The sequence below is a fragment of the Spea bombifrons genome, chromosome 3 (assembly GCF_027358695.1).
Source record: "Spea bombifrons isolate aSpeBom1 chromosome 3, aSpeBom1.2.pri, whole genome shotgun sequence".
In the NCBI taxonomy this organism is placed as follows: Eukaryota; Metazoa; Chordata; class Amphibia; order Anura; family Pelobatidae; genus Spea; species Spea bombifrons.
This window is the reverse complement of record NC_071089.1, coordinates 74897567-74917778: the sequence shown is the minus strand read 5'-3', so window position 1 is coordinate 74917778 and position 20212 is coordinate 74897567. Positions and strand designations below refer to the sequence as shown.

General features: G+C 37.9%; 1 protein-coding gene across 1 annotated transcript in view; it reads right to left on the bottom strand.

Annotated features, from left to right (window-relative positions):
* Window positions 1-20212, bottom strand: part of LMBRD1 (LMBR1 domain containing 1) — a 47484-nt gene that overhangs the window by 1666 nt on the left and 25606 nt on the right. The window contains exons 9-14 of the mRNA XM_053458859.1: window positions 18147-18299; window positions 15428-15492; window positions 14327-14429; window positions 11663-11767; window positions 11185-11334; window positions 10687-10765 (exon numbers count right to left, since the gene is read on the bottom strand). Of these exons, the coding sequence (XP_053314834.1) occupies window positions 10687-10765; window positions 11185-11334; window positions 11663-11767; window positions 14327-14429; window positions 15428-15492; window positions 18147-18299 (655 nt within the window). The remainder of the gene's footprint in view (window positions 1-10686; window positions 10766-11184; window positions 11335-11662; window positions 11768-14326; window positions 14430-15427; window positions 15493-18146; window positions 18300-20212) is intronic.

Here is a 20212-nt window from a genome sequence, read left to right as displayed (position 1 = left end):
GCCCACTCATCCAGAGCATTTGTCAGACTCACAATCTCTGTTACAGTTCATCCAAAAAGTGTCTGACAGGGCCAGTCAAGTCCTTCCACACCAAACAGAAAAGGGTCTTCTTCCCCAAACTGTTCCCACAGTTGGAAGTACAGCATTGTCCAAAATGTCTTGGTATGTCCCATTAAGCATACCAAGACATTAAAACACTCCAAAACCTTGTGCAAAGTCTTCCCAGAAGAGTGGAAGCTATTGTAGCTACAAAGGGGGCACCAACTACATATTAATGTCTATATATTTAGAATGTGAGGTCATAAAAGTCCCTGTTGGTGTAATGGCCATGCGTCCCAACACATTTCTCCATATAGTGTGTGTTTATATATATATATGCGTTTCTGTACAATTCAACTAATAAGGTTATTATAATCTCAATTGAATAAACAATTTTTTCATGTCAGAAATGTAGTTCACTATGAGTTAAAATCCTATTTATTAGAATGAAAGTTATTTTGTCAAAATATTAGGTCTCTCTGACCTGTACCCATAGGCAATCTGAAATGTTTATACACATAACATAATACAATAAGGCATATTTACTAAAATATGAAAAAAATACAATTGTTAAGCTAAAACTAAAACAATCTACATGTTTACTGCTCCAAACACTACATTGATATGTTAAACATGGAACAAGACACACAACATGAAACTGCAACATGTGGGGACAAACCAAGGGTCTGTCAACTAGCCCAGTATCAGGCCTCATGGCTACTAAAACCATTCTAAAGGAAAAAAAATATTTAAGTTTCAATACTTTATTGCATTTCCCAGAAAAACATTTACAAAACAGATATAACACCCAATTACGGAGTGAAGTCCTTTCTCAGAGATATTCCTGGTCACAGTTATGTAAAACAGACATAATTCTCTGTATTTACTTTGAGTAAATGTTATTCAATAACAAAACAAAAAAAAACAAGAATAACTAAATTCTTCAAGCAACTTATGTTCATTAATATCACAAGCCAGGGACAATCATATAGTGACATCCCAGTAGCATTTAAGTTCCTCTTGTGTCTACACCCAGGTGAAATATAAAGAAGTAAACAGATCAAGACCATAAAATTAACCTGGTTAGGCAACTAATTTATCCAATACAACCAATTTCCCCCAAGGTTATTTTCCCCAGCTATTCCCAAAACAAATCAGGTGCCTTCTTGTCAGGTCATAGAAATCCTGTTGAATCACCCCTTTTTACAATGGCTCTTCAATACCAAAATGTATATCGGAATGCTCTTTTGGTCTGCTGGCAAGTAATATTCTCTATGTACAGGCCTCAAAAAATAATAATAATAAAAAAATGTATGTTTAGCCCTTTAGCTTGTATTCCAACCAGTCCAAGCAGAAGGCATTAAATAGTTTATTGTTCAAAAGAGCGAGTAGTCTGCCCAACTACTGTAGTGGATGAAGCCTAAAAACCTTTCTCCAAAAGCTTTGGACAACATGGACAATAGCTAGTAGGACGTAAGCCTGCAGTGGCTTGCTGTTTTGGTATGCAGTACACATTATGAATTATTTTATAGGCCATTTCCATAAAATCAAGGATGTCAACCCTATATTAGTCCGTAGTGTAGCTTTTACAAATTGCCTGGGTCAGAAAACCACTGTGTCTAGAATTGAATCCCTGAGGACAAATAAAGTGATTGGTACTGATTATAAGTAATAAGTAGAGTATGTCCAGCCTCTGTCAAATAATATATGAGTGGCCAAGGGGCTAGTTCAGTCCAATGAAAGGGTTTTTTGCCACAGTCACAACGTAGCTAGCTAACTGAAGACAGGCAAACCAAGCCACTGGTACATTGCATTGTGTTGTCTTGAAGATAGGAGATTGACGGCCAGTCTGCCTTATACTAGATTGAAAAAGGGATATGTGTTTTATATGCTTGAATGTCAGGGTTGTGTAATTGTGTCATACAACCAAGTATGGATTTTTGTTTCCGTTTAATGACTTTCCAGGCTTATAACATACTAAATCCTTAATGCTATGCTACCTATAGAAAAAAAGTCTTGAATTTACAATTGTCTACATACCATTATTCACTGTAGCTGCTGACCTTCTACCATTTTTATCTCATTACTAAATCAAATTTGTTTAATACAACAGGATGCCGACTATGCACGCAGTACTGTGTCTGACTCACTTGACAAGCCATTATGGCGTATCATATAGCTTCATCATTTCAATCAGTTGTGTAGCTAGGTTGTAAGTTCATTTCTCATGTCACTAACTACTTTTATATCTGCTCATGGAAAATCAGGACATCTATCTGTATAAAATCTAATAATAAAAAATGTAACTAAGAATACATGGAAGATTATCTGCAAAATTTTACCAATGTGGGTAATTTTATAAAGAGCATTTCCTTTGCAAAGACTTAAAGGTGATCTTATTGCCACAACAGTGAGATATTCCAGTGGGAAAGTTTCATATAGTGTTAAAATGTTTCACCAGAAGTGCTCATCATTATGTCTGTTCAAATAAAACAAATACTTCATCTATATTTATTTTCCAGTCATCTTTTTTGCACCCTGTTTGCCAATGCCCAGGCTTGTGTACTTTTATTATGTGTCTTTTATTATCTGTTATTTATTACAGAAAACACTGTTTAGAGTGGAGTAGACATTATTTAACAGTTGTTGATAATCAGTTACGTGTCCTTTAAGACTAAAAACTATGTTAACCTGAAATACCAATTAGTACATAATGCAGAAGCAACCTGACCAGTATAGTTTGAGTGAAAGGGTTCACCAAAGATATGGCATTAAAGAATAATTTCTCACCCATGAGGTAGGCTATCTGAGCTTGGATTGCCCAATATTTAACATGGCATGGATAAAACCAACTGGCACAAAGTTCATACAAAACATTAAACTGCAGTCTATTGCAGTTCTGAAAATAAAGACTACCATACTAAGAAAGTTCTCAAAAGATACCTGCAATTGCATCATATTATTGGCGGCAATTGCAGCCATATTTAACATTCCTTATACAATTACTCAGCTTGAATAGATTACTAAATGATAAAATGTCTAGTGTGTTCCTACCGCTGTGCCCTTGCTGATAGTTCTTGGCACAGAGTATTATTTCCCACATAAAAGGGCATTCTTAGCTAATAAAGCATTTACTCTGACCTTGTCTAACAGGGTTTCCAGGACACTGGAGAAGTGATGACCTGAGGACTGTGTCACTGGGGTTTATCATAAATTTCTTGCTGGTTGTAAGACTCGGTCAGTTGGATTTCTGCCCAGTAAAGTATTTGATGAAGCAATTGTTCAGAGAAAGAACAGATGGGGCACACAGTCTGTGTAAGAAAACTGCAGGAAAACCTTTGTAATTACAGCATTTGCTTTTTGAGTATGGCTTATTTACAGAGGCCAATTTAGGCATGCCTGCTACAAACACAACTGTACATACTGTATGCTTGCTATACAGGTTTTCAGTATTATCATGCAATTACTCTAGCATTTGATTTTCAAAGAGATTACAGAATGAGATTTGCTAACAATGTGTTTTAATTAGAACAGTATGTGTCTTTGGGGATCCGAGCAATATTCAGGTATACTGACCTTTCTGAAAAAGAAGACCGCTTAGTAAAAAAAAAAGTAGTAAAAAAAGCAAGCAAGCAAAATTATTAACGTGAAATATTTAAAAAATCTAGCATTTGTAAGTACCCTGGTGTCGTCTGGACCACAGGGTTATTGTCCACATTCAGATTTCAAACTACCCACCTCCCCATATGTTTTTTTTCATCAAACACAAAATCACATCTTATTATATATCTTAATAGCAATAAACACATATAGCTATGGCGATAGCTTTAACTTCTGTTCTCTCTTACACATTACATGAGTACAGGTGCTCCTTCCCAGAACACATACAGTAGATATGAAAATCATCAATTCACTTTTTACCTTCATTACCACTTCCCCAGAACACAAGGTCAAACAAACGCAAATATACAAACATATGCCTACATCAAGTTCTATTTTTAATACCAGTAATTGTTCAATGTTTTTATTAGGTGTTTCCAAAGAAAATACATGTTTCAACCGATAAACTTTATAAAGTAGCTATAAAATGCTATGAAAGTTTTTATCATAAAATACATGAATAAAGCAAGTTTAGTGATCGTATCTGCCTTCCCAAAACTTGGATTGTGGATCAGTGGGAGAAACATTGAGTACCTCCAAGACCAGTTCAGACTAGTCTTCTTCCAGGCAACGATGGGTTATCTACAATTTGATCGGGATGTTATACTGTGTGGGCAATAAGCCAACTATATTCACCTGTGAGAGTAACTGCTGATTCAGAACATGATCAGTAAATCAGGCGGCCTAATCCATTGCATAACCTAGAAATGCCACTTGATTATATTGCTCCTCGTCAGGGAGATTAATTTTGCCAGGCTTATTAGCTACTTCTAGTCTTTCCAAATGAAAGAGCTGAGGTAAGAGTTGATCCATCTATTATTCCTGGAATTTAAATAGTAATAGAAGGGTTTAACCCCTTAATGCCCAACGACGGCCCAGGCGCGTCCGACACAAACGGTCAGGTAACGACCAATGACGTGCTTAGCATGTCATTTCATTAAACAAGCTTACAAAGTGATCTACGATCACTTTCTTCGATTAAACGGTGTTGCTGTAATGCCTCAATGTCGAGGCATTCAGCAACACTGAGATATGCATCAGGGGCCATGTCTGGCCCCTCCCAGGGCGTCAACATCCGCCATACACTGTATGACGGCGGAAACCCGTTTTAAAAGAGTTTAGGAGGGGATCAACTTAATAACAAAGCTGGGAAAGTTCGCTAGAGGGTCTCCACTTGGAGGTTGAAACCATGCAAGTCAATGAAACCTAGCTTTCTAATCCCAATGTGATTGGTAAAATATTTAAAAAATAATAATAAAAAAATATGGGGAAAAAAAGCTGAAAAAAAAAAAGTGGTAACATTTAAAAATAATTATGCAATGATGTCATCAGAGGAACCATCCAGTTCCAGCCAAATGTAAAAAAAAGTCCAATAATAATAAAATAAAAAAAAGTTAATGATTATGTGCTCTGCAAAATACCCCTTATTATATAATCCGTTTAGTCTGACTCACAGCAGCAGCTCCTACTTACCAGTCCCTCCCTGTAATCACTGTGACAACTGGCCCCGTCCCTTCCTTCTCCCAGAAGGCCAGAACCACATGCCTGTGACACTCATCTAACTGAAAGTATAAAATTAATATTTGGGCTGCTGAAAGTTAGGGAAGGTGGGGGTTAATTTAGGGGCAGCTATGGTTAATGGGGTGTTTAGGGTTAATATAGGAGCAGCTGTGGTTAATGGGGTGTTTGGGGTTAATTTAGGGGATGTTGTGGTTGATGCGGTCTTTAGGGTTAATTTAGGGGATGCTGTGGTTAATGGGGTGTTTAGGGTTAATTTAGGGTAGTTGTGTTTGATGGGGTATTTAGAGTTAATTTAGGGGTAGTTATGGTTAATGGGGTGTTTAGGGTTAATTTAATGATGAGGACTGAGGGTTAATTTAATTAATTTAATAAAGTTAACTTAAGGCGCAGTTAGGGGTAAAGGGGGAAAGACTAAGGGGAATCTAAATCCTGGGGGCAGTGAAGATTAACCCAGTGCTTATTTATTAAAGTATGGTGTCAGTGTGCTGTGAACAGGTCTGTGACTCTATGAGGGGACTATGAGGTATCTGGGGGGTATAAGGCATATCTGGGGAGGATGGAGTGACATATCTGGGGGTATAAGGCATATACGGTATATAAGGCATATGTGGGGAGGGCAGTGTGGCATGTCTGGGAGGCAGTGTGGCATGTCTGGGGAGGATGGAGTGGTGTATCAGGGGGTATAAGGCGTACCAGGCACAGTGGCATATGTGGGGGTAGAGTGGAGTAACATATGTGAGAGGCAGCGTGGCATATGTGGGACGCAGCATGGAGTGGAATATGTGGGAGGCAGCGTGGCATATGTGGGAGGCAGCGTGGAGTGGCATATGTGGGAGGCAGCGTGGAGTGGCATATGTGGGAGGCAGCGTGGAGTGGCATATGTGGGAGGCAGCATGGAGTGGTATATGTGGGAGGCAGCGTGGAGTGGCATATGTGGGGGTAGAGTGGAGTGGTATATGTGGGAGGCAGCGTGGAGTGGCATATGTGGGAGGCAGCGTGGAGTGGCATATGTGGGAGGCAGCGTGGCAAGCCTGGGCTCAAATGTGCATAAATTGGGGGGGCTGGTTGGGAAATAAAGACAAGAAATGCATTTTATCAGTTTTTTTTTATTCTGCTGTTTGTATTTAACATAATTTGTTTATTAAATTATTTTAAATAAATGAAAAATGTACATTCATTTTTTTTATCGGATTAATCGATTAATCGAAAAATAATCGGCCAACGAATCGATTATGAAAATAATCGTTAGTTGCAGCCCTAATTACAAACAAGGTCAGAAACCAAGATGACATACTGGGCAGTGGTCATCTTCAAGCTTTAACGGGGGATTGTGTGTTTGCCTTTGTAACTAGTAATTTACCCAGTATGTTGTACATATTTTAGTTGGCACATGTCTCCAAATGGGATTTTATGTTTTAGGGATGCACCGAAAATTCTGGACTGAACCCAAAAATTCTGCATTCACTTGGCCGAAATATATATTAACAGACATACCCAGATTCTAGCATGCACTGGTTACCTGGGCATGATAGGAGTGTGATTTCTAACAGCAATCACACTCCTATCATGCCCAGGCAACCATTACATGCTAGAACCTGGGCATGATAGGAGGAGATAGTGATATATATATCAGGGCTCGACAAATCCCAGGCGCCAGGTCGCCATGGCGACTCAGAATTTTGTCCTGGCGCCTAGGAGTTTGTCAGCCTCTTACATTCACAAAAAATGCCCCCGTGTCACCACACGGGGGCGCTGCTGAGGCTGTCTGCCCAGGAGTCTGGGCAGACAGCACAGCCACTCAGAGCCCGCCCCCGAGCCTGAGATCACTCCCACGGAGTGATCCTGTAGGCTGAAACCGCGATTGCAGAGAAACCTGCAATAGCGTTTTCAGCTGCCACAGGCAGCTTCAGGAAAGGGGGTTCAGTGTTGATTGGGTCCCCACACAAGTGTGGGGACCTGACACAACATCCCCCTGCTGCCTGATCGCTCCATGAGAGCGACAGGGCAGCGTTAACCCCTTCAATGCCGCGATCACGGCATTTAGGGGTTAATTCCCGTTTTTCAAGGGGCTCTGCTGCTGGTGGTCTGCTTGGAAGTCCAGGCAGGCCAGCAACAGCAAAAACGAGCCCCCCCCCACAAGCCCTTTGATGACTCCTGTAGGCATGGAAGCCTACAGCAGTCATCAGAGAGACTCCCCCCTGCAGTGGCTGGTCTATAGACCAGCAATTGCTTCCCAGCTGCCAGAGGCAGCTTCAGTGACAGGGGGAGAGGGTTCTTTGGTCTCCACATGAGTGTGGAGACCAGCCCCAACACCCCCCTGCTGCCTGATCGCTCCATGAGAGCGACAGGGCAGCGTTAACCCCTTCAATGCCGCGATCACGGCATTTAGTGGTTAATTCCCGTTTTCAAGGGGCTCTGCTGCTGGTGGTCTGCCTGGAAGTCCAGGCAGACCAGCAACAGCAAAAACGAGCCCCCACAAGCCCTTTGATGACTCCTGTAGGCATGGAAGCCTACAGCAGTCATCAGAGACTCCCCCCTGCAATGGCTGGTCTATAGACCAGCAATTGCTTCCCAGCTGCCAGAGGCAGCTTCAGTGACAGGGGGAGAGGGCTCTTTGGTCTCCACATGAGTGTGGAGACCAGCCCCAACACCCCCCTGCTGCCTGATCGCTCCATGAGAGCGACAGTGCAGCGTTAACCCCTTCAATTCCACAATTGTTTATAACACATTCGTGGCATTGTAGGGGTTAACATTTGTCCCCACAAGCTTGTGGGGACTAAATATCAATCAATGCTGTGCTCCAATGGAACATCAGCATTGAAAGTGTTAAAAAAAATATATATCAAAAAAAATTATTTAAAAAAAAAAACAAAAAAAAAAAAAACAGCACTGACCTGAAAGTCCAGGGTGCTTCCAGGTCAAATGCTGTGAGTTTAGTAAGGGGCTGATGATGATCAGATCACTCCTTACCAACTGTTAGTTTAAAAAAAAATCCTGGCTCCTAACTTTTTTAGCTGGCGCCTGGATTCACAACAAATTTGTCAAGCCCTGATATACCGTATTTGCTCGATTATAAGACGACCCTGATTATAAGACGACCCCCCAAAATCTGAATATTAACTTAGGAAAAAAAGAAAAAGCCTGAATATAAGACGACCCTAAAGGAAAAAAGTTTTACCAGTAAATGTTAATTCATGTAAACTATTTTTTTTAATAAAAGCTATGATTGAGAAAAATATTTTTTTTTGTTTTTATTTCTTGTATTTTCCAACCTGTCCCCCAGTTACGCACATCTGCCCCCAGGCTTGCCACACCAATATGGCACTGTGGCCCATGATATGCCTTTTAACCCTCTATATGCCACTGTGCCCCATGGTATGCCTTTTGACCCCCTATGTGCCACTCTGCCTCCAGAAATGCCTTATACCCCTATATCCCATTCTGGCATTTAGGGGGTTAAAATGCATATTATGGGGCAGAGTGGCATATAGGGAGGTATAAGGCATTCCAGGAGGCAGAGTGGCATTAAGGGAGTTAAAAGGCATTATATAGAGCACTCTGCCTCCAGAAATGCCTTATACCCCTATATGCCACTCTGGCATTTAGGGGGTTAAAAGGCATATTATGGGGCAGAGTGGCATATAGGGAGGTATAAGGCATTTCAGGAGGCAGAGTGCTCTATTAAATGCCCCCTTAACGCCACTCTGCCTCCTGAAATGCCTTATACCTCCCTATATGCCACTCTGCCCCATAATATGCCTTTTAACCCCCTAAGTGCCAGAGTGGCATATAGGGGTATAAGGCATTCCAGAAATGCCACACACACACACACACACACACACACACACTTACTTACTTACCGGTGCTTCCAATTTCCTGCTGTATTGCCGGGGCAGCGGGTTGACGTCTCATTCCGCGGCAGCCGGAAGGAGGTGGAGTTGGCAGCGGGGGTTTGTATGCGTCCGTCGCAAATACCTTCCCCGGCTGTCAGAGATGAGAGTTCCCCGCACCGGTGCGGGGAACTCTGATCTCTGACAGTCGGGGAAGGTATTTGCGACGGACGCATACAAACCCCCGCTGCCAACTTCACCTCCGGAAGCACCGGTAAGTGTGTGTGTGTGGGGGGGGCGACGACACGAGGATCCAGGTCCCCTGCAGCGGTGCGGGGGATCTGGATCTTAGTCTCATAATCAGACCTCTATTTGAGGTCTGATTAGAAGACGACCCCGATTATAAGACGAGGGGTATTTTTCAGAGCATTTGCTCTGAAAAAAACCTCGTCTTATAATCGAGCAAATACGGTATATAATTGCTAACAACAATCACACTCCTATCATGCCCAGGCAGACAGTACATGCTGGAACCTGAGCATGATAGGAGTGTGATTACAGCCTCCCTATGCCATGCTACCCCACACACACTTACACATCCATGCTATCACACACTCATTCACAAACATTCATATACTCATACTGATATTCCCATATTCACTCATACACCCTCTCACAAAGCTCTCACTAGCAGGGGCTGCTGTTTCCCCTCTGTGTTGCTTGCACTCTGTGCTAACAACTTCTCTTGTCCCACCCCGGGGAAGAAGGAACGGAGCAGAGTCATGCGACATGCATTCACGTGACTCCACTGGGTTCCTGCTTCTCCTGGCCGGTAAAAGAGACGCTGCTCGCACACTGTGCGACCAAAGCATAGGTAAGCAGCAGGGCCCCTGCAGACGATTATTTTATTTCGGCATTTTGTCGATAATGCCCTTTTCGGCCAATACATTTCGGCCACCGATATATTGATGCATCCCTAGTATTCATTATATTTACAAGAACTAGATTGCTTTTTGACATCACAGCACAGTTGCCAAATAATGAATGAGTGTTTTGAATGCATTTTATGTACCATGAAATAAGGCACCGAATTTACACAAAAGTTAAAGAGATCACACAAACTGCACATCCAGAAAAAGAGAGGTGTTGAGGTCTCACAAAATGTGCAGATTAGTTCTTCTGAACAAAGAAGATGAGATTGTCACACGTAGGCAAAAACCTGGACATTTATTTTCTGCCATAGCGTGAAATGGGAGATGTTGTACTCTGAGAACCTCAATAATTGAAACTGCACTTCCAGGCTAAATGATGAAGTAACATAGCATATTTAACATTATGTTAGAATATTTTTTACATTACATTTTATTTATAGAGTGCCAGCAGATTCTGGAGCATTATTACAATAGGAAGAGAGTGGAAATCAATAACATTACGACTGACAATATACAAAATTGACAATAACATTAACACATGTTAAGACATTCTTGTACAGAAGGAGAAGAAGGCTCTGCTCTGGCAGTACTTTTTGACAACCTAATCAATCACATTTACAGTTTAAAGTATTGCCACAAATTCTGAATAGCTATTAAAAAAGGTGTTTAGAGAGCTTTCATATTTTATGCTATTTGCCACTTACCTTGTGGGGCATCAGTGCTGCATTCCTTGGAAACAAAGGTTGTATAATTTCCATTACCATCCTGCTGTGTATCATTGGTCTGGGAAGAAGAAAAAAGACAGATATACATTAAGAACCCGCAGTGGAAAATAATTGGGAGACAAATTCAATATACAGTATACCACTCAGTTTTATTGGTCAGAGATCATAGTATCTACTGTAAAACACTTACATTTATATTTTCCAAAAAAAAAGTATTTTAAAAAGTTTTAAAAAAATATATGAATCAAATGCTATTAGTAGTACAACTTTCAAACTAAGTTAAAAACCAACGATGAAATATAAAAACGTTTTTTGATTGATATACATATATACGTCACACTTAGCAGCTGATATATAGGGAGTGTTGGAAATCTCTGTTAATCTACTCGTCCTTAACTCATTGGAAAGGGCATAGTATTCGTGTCCCATGTACATTTCGGTGTGGGCAATTTTGGTGGAAAACAAATAAAAATTTACCTTCGCCAGGTATCTTTGGTTTCCATACATCACATACTGAGGTGCAAGGCTATAAGTCATGTAACTTGTGTACAGAACAATAAGCAGAAGGATCATGCTGAGAAACAGAAGAGCCTGTGGTCGTGTTCGGCCTCTTTTTATCTTGTACAACTATCCAAACAAATGTAAATAATAAAACGTAATTAGAGAATTATCACAGAAGACTGGAAAATAGGTATTGGCTTATATGGCACACAACATGGGATCATGACATTTTTAAATCAGGCCTGTATTATCATCGCTTCTTTAAGTTGTTTCACTTCCACCACTACACTAACTGCTCTGTATATAAATCTCATGCAAAGCAACAACACATTTTCTAATACACAAGTAGGGTATATGCACAAGACACAACCAAGTTTTCCAAGCTACCACGCCTGAATTAACAATATGTATTCTTCATGCAGCAGGAAAATTCTTTAACTGATACAATCTTTACCCTTATCCAGAAGAACCATATTCCCATGTTCCTTAATCCAGCCATTGAACTAAAGACCAAATACATGGTGACTGCTGCAATAAAGAAGTAATCTAGAGGAAAAACCTAAAAAAAAAAACCAAAAAAAAACAAACAATAAAGATAATTTATTACATTAGATGTCACATTCAACATACTATGGGGTATAAAATGCTTAATGTTAACACATTTTGATGATGGTAAGCAAATATAGTAAGTAGATTAGTGGCTAGTATACATCTAAACCTATCACTATCATTTTTAAACATTTCACAGTGAATGTATACTACCTCAATAGGATATTTCTAACTCAAACTTAAAAACCCTATAGTGGATAATGGAGTTAATTCACTAAACAGAGTTGGCAGGAAATTTTGCAAAAGAGTTGAGGTTTCGACACTATGAATTCCTTGTCCTTGATTAAGGGTGATCCTCCAGTAGGCTTTTCCTTCAGAGAAGGCCGAGTTCTCACTGAATAATGCATAGGCTCAATCAGCTAGGCGACTTTAAAGAAATCTCACTGATTTCACTAGGCAATATACAGGGCCAGCCAAGCTCTTTCTGTAGCAAGAGTTCACTCAGGATGGACACAATGTGTAGTAAACTTTGTGAGTAAAGCATTGGGCACCGTTGAATATGCACTAGACTAAGTTATCTCATGGTGTATCACAAGTTAAGTATACTGAAAAAGGGTTAAACAAATTATCACCTTACAATCTAAAGAGAGAGAGAAAATATTTGTATTTGCTGCTGTTAAATGTTTTTGGCAGAGGTGAATTTGTAGGGTTTGTATATGACATACAAATTGTCTTGCAAAGGCTAAAGACAAATTGTTTGTTTTTATTCTTCTTAATAGATCAAATCCAGCCAGATTAAGTTCTCCATTTATTTTCCTTGCAGAATTTGTTTTCTCATCAAAAGCATCTCAGATAAGCAATGCGCATGTACGAGATACTCCTAGCCAGCTAGTTTAATTGAGAGTTCCAGGGGTCTCAGCCACTGAATTACATTTTCATAGATTTTTGTATTTTAAGATACATTTATTACTGGTGGGGCCCCAAACTGCCCCTTTAAATTATACTAAATTACAAAGTTGGATTTTAGTTTTTGCTAGACAAGTGTATTTTTTATTGGTATCATCCAAATCACCAATGATGGTTTGAAGTAATTGCTGGTGACCTCTGCAGCCTGTGGTAAGATTAACATCCGATAACTCTTGATGGATGTACCTCCGGCATTGAATCCTACCTAATTTGGCAATGAATTCCAGAACTTTACTGCTGTTATTCTTAAAAAACAACATGTCACTAAACTGATCTTGAATTTTAATTCCTCCTAACGTCCTTGACAGTATAAAAATACCAATAGACATAAATGACCTTGAATACATATGTACATGATAATCCTGTCTCCTCACTGACACCAATTTTCCAAAATTAAAGAAAAAAAAATTCTCCATAAAAGTGTATCTGTGAAACTACCATTTAATATTTAATAAGCAATATCATATAAGATATATTATTTTCCCAAACTGATTTATAGTTTTCTGCATTTAGCCATCTTGCACTCTGCCCGAATGTCCCTGGGGAATGAAATGTCTGTATCTCCGTATGCAATTTCTATCATCAGGAAGCCAGTTTTGACGTTGCTTTGCTATTATGCTGGGGCTGTAGCAAAAACCCTTATTCTCTGTTTCAGCCATGCCTGTTAAAGCTACTTTAGACAACACAAATCAGAAAATAGACATTGGGAAATATTTATGTTGGTATATTTATCCTGGTAACACCCTTTCATGGCAGTTTTTTTTTTTTGAAGAAGCTCTTCTGCAACCCAGGTGTATCCCACAACAAAAAGAAAATCATGCCTTCAAAGGTTTTATCATTACTAAATGATCTTATTAAAACCACATTTTTTTAGACATTATTTTGCTTTTCCGTCTGTAAGTAACTGTACAGATTTTGTTTTGGTTAAATGCATCAAGTATAGATTTCTATCAAAAGGTAGCCAAACTTACATTTACATTTTTTCTTTCTTTTTTTTCCCCAGAGACAATCAGCCCCCAATGAAGTGCAACAGTAACTTAAAAAAAAGGGAGAACTAATGGGGATGAATTATGTAAATCCTATAATAATATACAAATAAGGAGGGCTTTTTATACATAAATATGACTTATTTTAATCTGTAAGCACTGTAAATACACATGAATTTGGGGGTTCTAAAGATTAAGGCATTCAGGTTTATCATTCCATTTTTAGGGAAAACTGGACTGTAGAGCAGTCACAAAAACATAACATGGCTTAACATATCTTAGGAACATCAGTTGTAACATTATTCAAATAAAGAAATCTTCACCAACATACCTTACAGTACCACCCGTTGGGTTAAACCCAAGCAAATGTCTCCTACAGGAAGAGCTTGGCTGGCCCTGTTCATTTAAATGAGCATTATCAAAAATCACCTCGCTTATTCAGCTAAGCGTTTTACATGATCAGTTTGGTCTACGCTTGCAGGAAAAGTTCATTTGAGTTTGCCCTTTATGATGTATAGTGAAGTAAGTTAGTTGAAACTGCAATTCTCCTACAAACACCTTCTTTATTGAACAAACTTAATTGAGACTGAATACTTTTGCGTTTTAACTGCACTAACCTTCTGCAGAACAGGGAGCAGAGCGTTCATAGGATTGCTTAAATTGGTCCCAAAGATTATGAATCCAGTATTGAAGCCAGCAGAGTGGAGGGCTTTATCTAAGCTGTAAAAGAGCAAACAAATGTGTAACGGTAACATAACCGTAAAATTCAGGCACCATATATGTTCTACCTGGTCATACAAGTACACAGTCACACTCGCTCCACCGGGCCTGCCACCCTAGGCCAATCAGTCTAAGGCCAGAATATGGAACGGATTCAAACCTTTATACATGAAAAGGATACATAAGCTCAATTTAAATAAATCCACAATAATAAACCAGATTAAAATTGTTTTTGATTTAACATTTAGCATTTTTTGGCTTGACATGTTATTTTTACTTACAAGTTGAAAGGAAAATGTGCATACTATGGTACATTAACTACAGATGGTATTTCCTTTCTGCCAAATGAGGCTAGATGGAGAGCCTCCATCTAAAATAGATGCCTTTTATAAAGTGTAGGTGTTAAATAACCTTTTTATTCCCAAAGACAACCAAATTACCTTGCTGCTTAATCATGGCTTTCGGTGGCTTACATTTACCTCTCAAAGTTTTTGTTTGATTAAGATTTCATGTGTTTAAAATTGGTCTTTGTATCATCAATAAAATAATGTTTGGACAATGGCTAGTATGGCCCAATTACTACACTAAAAATAGAAACAATACATTAATCAGAATTAACCCTACAAATCTGTCTATAAGATGCTAACAAATGCATGTTAGTTAAAACGTTCTATATACAAGAGACATGTAATGGAAGGGTTGTTAGTAAACATGCATTATCTTAACTCCTCAATAATCAATGAAATTAATGATTTACACTGTTTTCACTGACTGCAGGTTGAACCAATTGCCTGAATTAATTAGACTGAAATCCTTTTTAATTTTAATTAGACAGCTGGATCTTGCAGTTTTGTGAATTTTATACCATTTCTACTGGCACATGCTTCGACAAAACCTCCACCTTTCTCAATGTAGAAATACATCCTTACGATACATCTAAACCTCAGAGCATCTAGTTTTTGGCCTCTTCATCTAGAGCCAATTATATTATAACTTACTTTGTAAGGAAAAGGGATGTCACAAACAGAAATGCCAGTAAGATTATGAAGATTCCCCAAACAATCTGAAAAAAAGGCCATACAAAAATTTTTAATTGCTTAAACTGTACATGTCCACAGTAAAAATGGAAGTAAAAGCTGTATATATATATATTACACACAGTATCTAGCAAAAGTGAGTACACCCCTCACATTTTTGTAAATATTTTATTATATCGTTTCATGTGACAACGCTGAAGAAATGACACTCTGCTACAATGTAAAGTAGTGAGTGTGCAGCCTGTATAACAGTGTAAATTTGCTGTCCCCTCAAAATAACAACGCACAGCCATTAATGTCTAAACCTTGGCAACAAAGGCGAGTACACCGCTAAGTGGAAATGTCTAAATTGGGCCCAATTAGCCATTTCCCCTCTTTATGCTCTTCATAAAGATGGACTAGGCTATAAGAAGATTGCCAAGACCCTGACACTGAGCTGCATCACGGTGGGCAAGACCATACAGCGGTTTCACTGGACAGGTTCCACTCAGAACAGGCCTCGCCATTGGTCGACCAAAGAAGTTGAGTGCACATGCTCAGCACAAGGTCTCTAACATCCACCAGCTCCATGATGTTGTCATAGAGGAGTAGAAGAGGACTCCAGTGGCAACCTGTGAAGCTCTGGTGAACTCCATGCCCAAGAGGATTAAGGCAGTGCTGGAAAATAATGGTGGCCACACAAAATATTGACACTTTGGGCCCAATTTGGACATTTCCACTTGGGGGTGTACTCACTTTTGTTGCCAAGGTTCAGACATTAACGGCTGTGTGTTGAGTTTTTTTTTATTGGGGGGGGCGGCAAATTTACACTGTTATACAGGCTGTACACTCACTACTTTACATTGTAGCAGAGTGTCATTTCTTCAGTGTTGTCACATGAAATACAAGTTATGTGGGAAAAGCAAGTCTTCTGGCTTGCATGCTGGATGTAGATGAGTGTTTAATAATGCTTACTATTATATAAATAAATATTTATATCTCCACCAATAATTCACAGCACTCATGGGTCTTGTATAAATAATACAGAATATTTGATTCACATCAAAAAATGATGTCTGTGTCCCTCCAGGGAGACCCGTATCAAGGATATACACACACGCACATACACACAAATGAACAGGCATGCTTCAGTGTAAAGCATTAATTTATTTAACTGATTCATGTTTGCTTTATGGAAACAGCCCACTGTGTCTGCGAAGTAAATCATTATGCAGATATATTTATATCTATATATATATATCTATATATATATATCTATATATATATATATATATATATATATATATAGATATATATAGATATATATAGATATATATATATATATATATATATATGACATATTTTCACTAAATTAGGAGCATGCAGGTAAGTTTAACATCTTAATTTGCTGACTATGCATGATAAATGGCCAAAACTAGTGTTTTCCTCCAAGATGGGCTAATCACATAACCATGCATATTTAATGAAAGCATCATTTAACGATACATTTTGCAAAGTCAGTCCTTTCTTGCAAGAGAAACTCCTCTTGAACAGATCTCAATGAGAAAGAGAAAAGTACTAGTTGGAAAAGGCGATCCAACTAGTGTTTGGTTTGTTTGTATTATCCAGAGATAAGATCATCTTGCATAATAGCAACAGACTTGCAAGATGTTTCTGAGAAGTCAAAAAAAAAAAGCTTAAAATCCATTATACTGATATAAGCTTGCCTATGCTCCATCCAATAGTTATCGCCCAATATGAAAGCAGCACTGCAGAAAAACCCTATAGCTGAGAAATAAATAAGTAAAAACATCTTGAATCCATATATTTTATTTATGAATCCTGCTCTACAATGTGTGCTATTTCTTGCATGTTTTTGTAAGAGCATCTGGACGATTTCACTGAAAAACAGTTATCTAATAAACACAAAAAAATGTCAAGAATTATATTTCCAGCCTTAATATGAAAAGAGAACAGCTGCACATTTGAAATATGCAATTAATTATTACAGAGCATTTTGGAAAGTTAAGTTGCAGTGAAATGGCAGCTAGTGCAACCGTTTCCAAAGTCCATGTCATAAAAATCAGTGAAATATTTTTATTAGCAAGACTGAAAGAAGAAACACTTATTAGAGACTCACAAAAAGTAGCCCTTGTACCCAACTAAGGTAGAGAGGAAATGAATGGTTCAAGAAGGTAGGGCTCCACAACCAGACCCCCCCCCACAAACGCACAAACTGTAAAGAAAGCGGTAGTTGGACATATTGAGTGCACCTCCATAAACATAAATCAAGACAATTCATGTTCTGTGATACTGCTAAAAACAGCCAAAAAGCTTCCAAATGAATGTAACAAAAATAAGTTAGAAAGAAAACTTGTTTGCTTTGTATAAAGATAACAGATTGCTAATTACTAAAATGATTAGTCAACCTCTTGACTCATTGAAAAGTAAATAAAAAAGGCTATGACTTTAAGTAATACACAGACTCATTTGCTTTTCTATTTTGAAGGAAAAATTGAAAACTGAATTTTACATTTAAGTTTAGTTTTAAAATGTAAGACATCTATACATACACACATTTTTGTGTAGTTTTTAGGACATTACGCCATTATCCCACTTCCAATGTACGTGGCTTGTTTTTTTTTACAATATTTAACAAATAAATGTTTATTATATCGAATCTTAAAAAGCTTGTTATTACCTTAAGTGGCCGCATAGCTATACAGAATTTTGAGCAAGAGCTCTTTTCGTAAAGGTCAAAAAGTCCCTCCTTCTTTCTCAGTGTCCGCAAATTGTCTTCAAGCTTCTGAAGGTTATGCCTGTCCATGCTTAATAATGGCCTTCCATCTTTGCACTTTAAACAAAAAAATAATTCAAAAATGAAAAAACAAAGAATTATATCACATACATTGCAGACAAACTGCATATGCATTAGATTTTTTTAAAAGAAAAAAATTCAAATTGTAATAAAAGCAAAAAATAATAACAAAATGTAACATAAATAACAGGTAATTAAAGTCTGCCTTGGCTATGTGGCATTGAGAGCAGACAGGCAATGTACACAGGTATTACAGGCTGTAAGGAATGGAAGTGCAAAAAGCATATCGATCAGCTCAACAAAATGGTGTTAACTGTTTTAAAATCATTAAGTGTATATGTTTTTTTTTAGAACTGGAAAATATATCTTTGTAATATGTCTCTGTAAAACTCCAGAATACAGCCATTTAACCAGTTAATGGTGGTAATCTTGGCAACAAAGCACTCAATGGAAGAAAAAGATATATGACCATAAATTATTTCTCTCTCAAACACTGGACAGGCAAAATTTATTTCCCTATCCCTTACAACTGAATGGTACTAGAATGCTTGAGTATATAGATAACTGTAGACAGGACAAATGTAATGTTTCGGCACAAAAGTCACTAATTCTTCCTATAAATCACATTTTAAGTAGCCTAGTAAAAAGTCCCTAACTTATACACATATTCCCTGTTATCTTATACAAGGTATAGCAGTATTTTTATCTTTTGAGTAGAATTTGTTATTTAGGGACCTAAATTTGAAGAAACATTAACGATCAACCCATACATAGAACATTATATTAATTTTCTGGTGCTAGTTCCTATAATGTACTCTCTTTCTTATTATGACCTTCTGTGGAAGACCAATGAGACCAATATGACTTCTGGTAACATCAATGCACCGCTTGGCTTAAATCAGCTACCAAAGGTTTATTTGAAATTAACATTTCTACACATCCTAGTTTGTTCCTTGCCCTGGAGTCATCTGGAAATCTCAACATTATAAAGGAAAACCACTGGAAATTGGTCAAGTTATATGGCGTTACCTAAAGTGTTACCACATTTCTGTCCAAGAAACATCTCATATTAATTACAGTACAAACACAACTGGCCGTTTTTACTGTATTTTCATGAAACTGGAGTTTATTACTTGCTTTTATGAAAAAAGTGCCATATATATTTTATATATACCTATTATAATCATGGGGTGTTTCATATCCCTTTATAATATATTAGATATGCCAGCCCTTTTTAAGAACTCTAAAAGCTTACAAATGGCTTTGCTAATAAAAATATAGAGCAATTTATCACTATGTCATCTGGTTTTGCATGTTATATCTATATAAATTAAATTTGGGTTATACCTGTTAACAAAGGTGACAAAAATTGAAAAGAGGTGGTGGTGGGGGTTAAACAATCTTACTCATACTCAGACCCTTCTCAATTAAAAATGAAAGGAACATAATAGGGGCTATGTACAAAAGAGGATTCTTTTGCAAAGGTATTCTATCACTATAGCAACCAATGGGCCATTACAATTATTGCTATGGTGATAAGACCACTTTTTAAACTTTTCAAAATGGATCTTCGTATATATAATCTCCAATACTTTCACTGGTCATATTTTTTCAACAAATAATAAAATCATGTCAATGTTATTCAATTATGAACAGCATTAAGTAAACACTTTGAAGACATTAATTTACACCTTCCTTAAATGTAATCTCGTCTTTCAAACTGTATACTTCTATCACACTTTCATCTGCATACCATTTTCGGCCCTTCAAACATAATTGACACTTATGACTGCCTAACTTTGTGATAAGAACCCAGCTTATAGTCACGTTACGGTGCCATTATAGCAGTAATTTTTCCATGCTCTCATCATGAGTATTACTTTAATCGAAATACCCATACAAAGAGCCAGAGTTACAGATATAAAGAGCTAATTATTAATTCATTTTTT